The 9577-nt window shown below is 33.6% G+C and overlaps 1 protein-coding gene across 1 annotated transcript; it reads right to left on the reverse strand.

Annotated features, from left to right (window-relative positions):
- Nucleotides 1–5138: 5138 nt before the first annotated feature.
- On the reverse strand, nucleotides 5139–8194 carry LOC110428551 (laccase-14-like). Its single transcript, XM_021444407.2, has 6 exons — nucleotides 8027–8194; nucleotides 7786–7937; nucleotides 7448–7692; nucleotides 7193–7318; nucleotides 5651–6598; nucleotides 5139–5545 (listed from the first exon to the last, which is right to left on the reverse strand). The coding sequence occupies exons 1-6, from the start codon at nucleotides 8117–8119 to the stop codon at nucleotides 5412–5414; spliced, it is 1698 nt and encodes a 565-aa protein (XP_021300082.1). The 5' UTR covers nucleotides 8120–8194; the 3' UTR covers nucleotides 5139–5411.
- Nucleotides 8195–9577: the final 1383 nt, after the last annotated feature.

Here is a 9577-nt window from a genome sequence, read left to right on the forward strand (position 1 = left end):
GATAGAGAAAGAATGAAACTTTTCATTCTATATATTATGCAAGCAAAACTATAATTGAACCCTAGATACACTACACTACCACTAAGAAAAAGTTATTAGTTGTTGTGTATGCATTTGACAAATTTTGTTCATACTTGATTGGCCCTAAAGTTATTGTTTATATTGATCATTTTGCAATCAAGTATTTAATTGCAAAAAAGATGCCAAGCCAAGGTTAATACGATGGGTTTTGCTACAATAAGGATTTGATTTGGAAATCAGAGATAGGAATGGCTCAGAAAACCAAGTAGCTGACCATTTGTCAAGGCTAGAGCATAACAGCTGAGGTAAGGATATGACTTTGATCAATGAAGCTTTCCCTAATGAACAACTGTTGCATGTTCGTCATAAGAAACTAGCATGATATGCTGACTATGTTAACTTCATTGTGAATAAAATTTTACCTCCAAATTTAACTTTTTAACAAAAAAAAGAAACTTTTTCGTGATGTTAAATATCACATGAGGGATAAACCATTTTTGTTTAAGCAAGGTGCTGACAGAATTATAAGAAGGTGCGCTCTAGAGGAAGAAGTTGAAAACATGTTGAGATAGTGTCATTCTTCAGAATATGAAGGTTATTTTAGAAGGGACAAAACAATGGCCAAAGTGATTCAATCAGGATTGTATTGGCCATCATTGTTCCAAGATGCTCATAATTTTGTGTTGCATTGTGATAGGTGCCAAAAAGTGGGAAGCATTTCCAGAACTAGATAGATAGTGTTTAAGTTATTTATTTCAATCCTATGCTTAATGCATTGGGTTGCTGAATCACTAATGAGACAGATAGGGTAACCTAAATAGAACTAGAAGAGAGAGCTTAGTGTAAGCCTTGGATGAAATAGCATACGTTCAATATCAATTTCATGAGATGATTGATTTGATTCGTGTGTTGATAACTATGTTATATAGAGCTATTTTAAACATATTTTTGGGACTTTAGTTGCTAGGCCTTTGAGTTTTAGGTTCAGATTTTAGTATTTTAGGTGTTTGTCTAATTTAAGTTAGATTACTTGTTGATTAGTTAAATTAAGTTATTTTAGTTTTATTTTATTTTATTTTAATTTACTTTAAGAAAAGTTTATGTCAATTTCTCTTATGGTTTTGTGTAGGATATGTGATGGGCAAGGTGAAATTGAGTTATGATAGATTTAGTATGGTGAAAATGTCACTCACACATGCTGCAATAATTTAAAGACAATTTGTATCGCAAAAGTCCAAGTGATGTGATTTTTAATTCATTTAACAGCTAAGAGAATGTAATACAACTTTTGTGTTTACTACTTCATCCAGTTCAAACTAGATTAAGGTAAAAATTGCATCCAAAGATTATAAATAGATACAGACTGCAAACAAGGTAGCATGGTGATTGAAGCCGCGACGTTGAGTCACTCAAGGCAGTGGAGCTGATGGGACCACCGTTGCAGTGCTAGAGAATCATGGTCACAGTGTTGAGCTTGATGAGTGCATCATACTAGAGGGCAAGAACATGGTACCACAGTGCCAAAAAAGGAGTACCGCGACATTATCAAAACTTGTCACGGCACCACTTTAGTTTCCAAAATTAAAATTTTGATAGAAAATTGGAAAGTAGGGCATCTTGCAAATATTTAAGAGCCTTTTTTAAAGCATTCAGAAAGAAGAGATAGCAGTAGCATTTTTAGGAAATTGGAGCTACAAATCAATCAAGAATTCAAGAGCAATTGAGAGAGATTAACAATCAACCAAGCTATGACATTAGTTTATTTCTCTCCTTTTATGCTATTTTTATTTTTCTTGTTTTGAATTCATGGCTAAAGTTCCTTGGATAGTGTTTTGTATATATATTATGAACTAATTTATTTATCTAGGATTATGGTAGATTTCAACATGTAGTCTGAATTTTTTTATTTGGTTATTTATCATGAATGGGTATCGTTTTACTTATTCAAATATGTTTTTCATGCCTTTAATTACCTGATCAATAATTAATTGATTTGTGAATCTAATTGAGACTCGACAAATAGATTTTATATTAAAATAAGGTTTGAGTAGTGTATGTTTACGTCACTGAGGTAATCTGATTAGCGATTCGAATGGATATACGCCAATTACCATACATAGCAAAATTAGGACACTTACCTAATGAACTTAATTTAATTGATTCCTATAGACATATAGTGAACTAATTAAGTTAGGTATTTGTATAAGTATCTTGTCGGAGACTTGTCCTTGGCTTTGGATTCTAGGTTAGTAAAATCACCCATGAAAAATAAATAACAAGAAAAGCTAGTATCAGGTGAAATGCTAAATGAACCCATGATCCTAGGTCTTTAATCTTATGCTTTTCTCAACATATTTAGTTTTTGTTAGTTAATTTATCGTGTATTTTTAATTTTGTCTTTGCTTAGCTTTTCAATTTTCGATTAATTTAAATAAGGTTAATTTATTATATAATTTTAATACTTAGTGAACTCTAGAAACAAATATTTGTGGGAATGATAATTTAGTCTTGCTGTCTATATTACTTGTTCAATACATAAACTTGCATGTGCAAAATCGACAACACATGTAGGATAGGAATATAGTTACATGTCATACATAGCCATAATTAAAGTCTAAGCTTAATCAGTCTTTCTTAATTGCAATTTGCATAGGAATATAATAGATTGGTTAAGATAGATATTTTTATAAGAACATCAGAAAAGACTTATAAATACATTAGAGTTCTAGGTTAACAACACAATTACCTAGTGAGTAAAGAGTAAGTAAAGAGAAAGTAAAAGAAATTAAAATGAAATGTTAAGGGAATATTGTGGTTCTAAACTTTGTTTAATTAATTTTTATAATTTTAAATTATAATTCTTGTTATTAGTTTGTGTTGCTTTAGTTTTTAGTAATTTTAAATTTAGTTGTTTGAATGAGATTAAGTTGTGTTAATTTTAGTGATTAGTAAAATTTTTGTGTAATTCCTAGTAGGAATGATACTTTATTTTTTATTATATTACTTATTAACTATATATGCACTTACGTGGTAAATTCGAGAAGAGATAGCTATCCAACCACTAGTGTCACGAAGACGTGACCAGATTCTTCTTTCGATTGGTGCTGTAGCAACCTTAATGCTTAAGGGATCAATCTTTGTGTTCGAGGAGGCTCCCAAACTTGTAAATTTTCATATTTTTAACTCTGGCAAGAGGATTAAACATCTCTCATTCAAAATAGTCAAAGTTTAATCACAAATCATGTCAATCTACATTCCCAAACTTATATTTTTCCAAATCATTACACAAGACAGATAAAAACAAATTCTAAGTTCAATCACGTTTCAAACATTTTCATTTGTGGAGCCTACTCAAGAAGATCACAATAACAATCTGAGGGTACTCTGACCCTAGGAGAACATGATAGCCCAGCTATCTAAAGTCATTCAATGCATATAGCCACTGACAATGCGGTAATAACTCTATTTCATGGAGTTATTTAATTACATTTTAGGCATTAAATTGGCTAAGTTGTTGAAATATAGGTTTGGAATTAGGTGTTTTTAGTTATTTTTCTTAGTTTAGTTTAAATCACGTTAAGTTGTTTTATTTTAGTTTTATGTTAAATTGATTTTAGTTTAGTTAGTATTGATTTAGTCTTATGCGTTTGTAGGTGTACAAATGAAACGGCTTCAATTGGTGAAGAAGAATGCATTGATGGTCAGTGCTTCTCTCATACATGTTGAGTATTTTGAGCATAATTCTCATTCTCGATGTTCAATTGAATTGATTCTTAAATCATTGAAAAGTTAAGAGATAAGACTACAACTTTTGTATTACCACATTGCTTAGTTCAGCCTAGATCCAGAAGAAATCTGCATCACAAATTGATTAAGTGCAACAGAGTGTATAATGGAGACAACAAGTGTGGCGTCGAGGTTTTTTCAAACTTTATAAAAATTAGATTTTTTTAAGCTAATTTAAAGGCACCTTTGAGGCAATTTATAGACTTTGACTTATAAAAAAAAGGTTTTTTTTCTCTAAAGTAAAAGAGTTGTCAAGCACTCAAGAAAACAAAGAAAAACTTAAAAGATGGAAGATCGAAGACTTGACAATCTTTAGTTTTCTTTTCTTCTTTGTTTCTTTGATTTTATTGAATTGTTACTATGGTTAAATTTCTTTGGATTGTATTTTTATTATTCATCATGAACTAATTTTCTTTATCTAGGATTACAATTAAACTCAACATGTAGTTCATTCTAGTCATGTGTTTAATGCTTTTAATTGCTTAATTACCAATTAGATTAATCTAAAAATCTAAATGCAACATGGTAAAAGGAGTTTAGAATAGGCCATGGATGGAATAGCATAAGTTCAAATTCACTTAGTTGATTGGGTAATTTGATTTACTTATACGATAGAAATATACCTATATGTCTTATATAGACAAAATTAGAGCATAAGCTTAATGAGTGTCTTTAATTCAATTCTCATAAGAATATAATGCATTGGTTAAAATAAATACTTTTATAAGAACATCGAAAGAGACTTAGAAATAATTTGAAAACTCTAGATTAGCAACTCAATCCATTTAGTAAGTCAAGAGAATGACAAAGTTCAAATAGAGTGTCGAGAGATACTGTAATCCTAAACTTATTTATTAATTAATTTTGCTAGTTAATATTTGTCATCAATTTTTAGATTCAATTTAGCTATTGTTTAATGTTAGATTTGCTTTTAGTTAATCATTTTGTTTCAGTTGTTTGAATTAGAATGGTTTGTGATAATTTTAATATTTAGCAAAAATTAATATAATTCTTTGTGAGATTCAATACTCTATTTACTATTATATTACTTGGTAATGACATGTACATTTACATGGTAATTTCAAAAACATGCGCGCAATCACATATTGTGGGCACTTTGACCCTGGTCATGTGCCTCCTGTACCACACATGGCTACCATCATCTCCTTAGTTTAGTCAATAGGCTGGCTCTACTTTTACATTTCATTAACGAAAGCTTCTCAATGACTTAAGCAAAAAAAAAAAAAGAAAAAATTCAAAGAATGAACATTGGTTTGTTGTGAAGGTTTAAAGGCAATAAGCTAACAGAGAAACAGAGAGAAGAACTTGGAGGAAGGGAACTAACACTCAGAATTTTCATTAATTAAAAGAGTTTGTACACTACTTAATAAGCAATAAACACTTCAATGCATGATTCAAACACAACATTATTAACTCTTCTGCTATATCTAACACACTGCAGAAGGCATACATCTTGTATGTGCATGCATAGGCTGCACGTCACTATGAAAATAAGAGACACAAGCAAGTGCAGGGGAGCTTGAGGGTCTCTCATGCACCACACGCTCGAAGTTAACAATACGACGCACTCAAGTGATGAAAAATTAAGAACAAGGAGGCATAAAAGAAGGTGGTGGACGCATGCTTGTTTCGTTGGTGGCTCCATTCTTCACTATAACAGCAGTGCTCATTCCCCAAATGGTATGCCGCTCGAAATGGCAGTGCATGAACCAAACCCCTGATACAAAAGGAAAATTAATAAACATGGGGGTTAGTGCATGAATCAGATATGTTATGTTATGTAAGTATATTAGTAGGAAGAGAGAAGACAAGAAATATATACCAGGATTCTCAGCTTTAAATCTAATAGCAGACCATCCTTTTCTAGGGACGGCAATGGTGTTGACTTCTGGTGGATCAACCAAATTAAACCGGCCAGGGTCAGTGCCATTGTCAAAATCTCCGGCACCTGTTCCAACCAAGTAAAAGCTGTAGCCATGAAGATGCATGGGATGATTCTGCGTCGCTCCTATATTCGTCCCTTGGAACACAATTTCCACTTCATCACCATAATTCAATGTTATCACCCGCCTTCCTTCCTCTGTATATGCAGACATGTTCACCACTGTTGTGTAGTTAAAAGGAGTGGGCGGCTTATTCGGTAATTCAGCAACAAGATCGTTCAAATTATAGTTACTGTCATAATATTCTTGTAGTAGAGAGGTTGACGGCGTCATAAAGCTATTGTTGTTTAAGCTTGCTGCCAGCTTATTATCGCCATCAACGGTACAACCTGTTGAGTTGGGGCAAGCAAACAGATTCACAGATACTGTCATGAAGATTTGTCTAGTGATGTTTTTGGGGACACTGATTGGGTGAGCTGCATCTGCTAAACTCTTCAAGCGAACAACGAAGAGTTGTGCAGATATTGAGTCACTGATATTAGGAAACGTCGGAGTAGGAATTGTGCTTGGCGTTGTATAATTTCCACTATATTTGATGAGTGCCCTAGAGGTGGTGTCGTCATACGAAGAGTCAGTATCAAGAAAAGGAGTAAGAACCATGTAGTAGTAACTTGCTGTTTGGTTTGCTGTAAGCAGAACGTCCATTGTTTGGCCTGGGGTTATGAACAAATAATCAGTGGAAAAGGGTTTGACATATGCTCCATCGGATCCGACAACGGTCATGTTGTGGTTTGCAATCGCGAAGAACATTTCTTCATTCAGGATAGAGTTGACAATGCGGAGGAGATAAGTCTTGCCTTTCTCAACCAACAAACTGTACATTGTTTCTGCAACCAGAGACGAACCACATTGGCACTACTAATTTGAGCCAAATTCAAATTTTATAAAATGAACTACGTTATGCATCAAGTTGAATGTTAGGTAGTGCCCTTTTGACCTTGAATTAACGTCTAGAAATCAAAATCTTGATAGGATAAACCAGATAATTAAATTATCAATCTATCTTGACCAAAAGTTATCAATCTCACGCCAAAAGGATTATAATTGGATAGTTCGATCACTACTATACTACCAAAACAGGAGATTTTAAAAGTAGATGGACCCTGCTGTAAGTAATCTGATTTTTTTCTAGTCAAATGCATTTTATGAAAAATTCAAGAGTGCATGAGCCAACCACCCATTAGCTTAGCAATAACCAGCCAGTTGTGGTCGGTACAGTCTACAGAATTCTAGGTCCTAGAGTCTCTGTGTTCCTCCCTAATTCGCTATTATCTGACAAGAGTACTTTCATGTTTAAAGTTATACTAGTATTTATTTGTATGGACTCAAAAGCAGAGATAATCCTGAAAGAAAAATCATGGATATAAGAAGGCAAACGATAGGATTCTCCATGTTTGGGTTGCTATGATTTATATATATACCATTAGAGCAGGCATATAAGTCTCCAGGTTCACCGTTGATGGTGTAAGCATCTGAAACGTTTGGATCACCGCCGGTTTGCAGAGATTCATTTAATACGTCCATCACATTCGATTTGTACCATGAGGCTGCCACCAAGAATAACAGTTAGTAACACACATCACGCTGTCAACGAAAACAGAATTGATAGGGAAAAACTTTTCATTTAAACTTATCAGCGGGCTCTGAATCATGCTGATCATCAGTGTTCCACCTACCGAATACAATTGTTTGGTCTCCATCAGGCTCATCGTACGGATAACTGGTTCCGTTGGCCGGAAAAACTTTGATTGCACCATGAACCGTGGCTCGAGACCAGTCACTGTGGGCATGCCACCAGAGTGTTCCTTCCTCCGTCGACAAATTGATCTCCTGCGTGAAATTTCCTCCAGATTCTATTGGGCATTGTGTAATGTACTCCGGACCATCTGACCATGGATTCCTCGGCATTCTAACTCCATGCCTGCAGATATCAAAATTTTCTCAATCTGGTGCTCCTTTTTTTGCTTCTTGAATTTAAACATCAGAGATTGTTTGAGTGAAAATATCAACATACCAATGAATAGTGATACCATATGGGCCATCATTCTGAACAGTGACAAAAACAGTATCGCCTTTGTTGGCATGAATCTCTGGCCCTGGAAAGCTATCGTTCACGGTAAGAATTGTGGATGTGTGACACAGCTTTGTAAAATTAGTCTCCTTCACCTGCAAGTATTATTCCCGGAAAGATTATCAAACCCAACATTTTATTAGATTCTAGGACTATTCTGCATATTGAGTAGCTATATACTTACAACCCATAGATAGTTATGAGTAGCACCCTCAGCCTTGCTGAAAAGCAGAGAACCAAGGATCATAAACCCTAAAAACCCCGAGATTAATCCCATCTTTGGTGAGCAAATGAAAAACTCTCCACTGTGAAGGACGGTTTGTGTTCTCCAGTTTACCCGAATGAGCTACTTATAGAGAAAGCTTGACAAGCTTGATGCTTATTATAATATTTTTTTTAGTTGGGGCTGGCGAAACACCATAGTAATCGTATCTTCCCCACAAAACAAAATATCATGGAAAACGTGGTCTCGAAGGTATTTGTGAAATAAGGGAACATGCTTTGATAACTATCGGTAATTTTTTGTATGGCTCATTGTAGGGCACTGAGTTTTAACTGAGTTCGACATTGGGACCCCGAAACTTTGACATTAAATGAGACCAATTGTCAAAAAGAGGGTCCAACAAGTATTTAACTAGTCTGTCCATCATTTTAAATTCCAAACCGTGTTGAAGGCCACATTTTCTGGTGTGAACTTAAGCAGGAAACCAGGAAGCTCTCTGCATAACAAGTTCGCTTCAGCACGGCTGTTCGAAGTTTGCTTCCTGCGAGGTTTAAGAGAAAGTCCACCGCTCTAGTTTCATTGGACAATACCTGAAAAGAAATTAATTTCTTTGTTAATGCTTCCATTGTGTGAACTTCTGGAGGAGACTTGTTGTGCCTGCCAGTCAACCCAAGCAAATAACTGTTATTCTAAGTCACTTCTTGTGTGAGGTGAAAGACAAGTCATTCAGCTCAGATTCCTGTCAAGATGCTGAATCCCTTCTATAAAATTAATTCCCCCACCTATCTGAATCCTTTGTTCATCATAAAAATAGCATTGTGATTTGAACTTTCACCTATTGCCACTTGATAACTTGAAAATTGCATTAGCTTTTTTCTTTTTTAACATATGAATACTTATTTCTTTTTCATAAGAAAACTTATTGAGTGTTAAATTTTAGAATGAGAAATTATTTATTTTTCCATATGAACTTTACTTCTATTCGTGAAATTTGAACGTCAAAATAATTCTATTGGATCGAAGTTTTTGCTATTTATTTTTTACTTTTAAAAAATAAAAACCCTGCTTAGATACAAAAGTAAAATACTTTTTTTTTGAAAGAAATGAAATTTTTTTAGAAGACAAACCGCATGATTCTATTTTTATATAGATTAATTATATTGTAATTGATGTTAATTACATTTTAATTATTTATCTATTCCAAATTGATTATGATATTTCTTTTTATGTTTTACTTTTATTTTATACCAATATTTTTAAGAATGAAAAGCAAATGTAAAAAAAAGTGCAACAAAAAGCACTAACAAGCTTGGGAGATGGCATTAATCGCGTCTCCTCTCTTTCTTAACAACTAAGGCATATTGAGATATTTAATGAATTCGTTGAGCTAATTTTACTTTCATTACTTATACTTTCCACATCAAATATAATCGGCCTCATTAATTGTTTCTCTTTTTTTCTCACCCACTGACAACAGTCAGTCATTTAATTGTTAATTTCGTTATTTGCTTT

The sequence above is a fragment of the Theobroma umbraticum genome, unplaced genomic scaffold (assembly GCF_002168275.2).
Source record: "Theobroma umbraticum cultivar Fairchild unplaced genomic scaffold, ASM216827v3 scaffold_302.0, whole genome shotgun sequence".
Taxonomy (NCBI): domain Eukaryota; kingdom Viridiplantae; phylum Streptophyta; class Magnoliopsida; order Malvales; family Malvaceae; genus Theobroma; species Theobroma umbraticum.

Excerpts from the sequence above, each read along its gene's own strand:
- LOC110428551 (XM_021444407.2), bottom strand. The coding sequence starts at position 8,119 with ATGGGATTAATCTCGGGGTTTTTAGGGTTTATGATCCTTGGTTCTCTG. Across the intron at positions 7,938-8,026 it reads CTCATAACTATCTATGGGTT|GTGAAGGAGACTAATTTTAC; the intron begins GTAAGTATATAG and ends TAATACTTGCAG. Across the intron at positions 7,693-7,785 it reads TATGGTATCACTATTCATTG|GCATGGAGTTAGAATGCCGA; the intron begins GTATGTTGATAT and ends TGATATCTGCAG.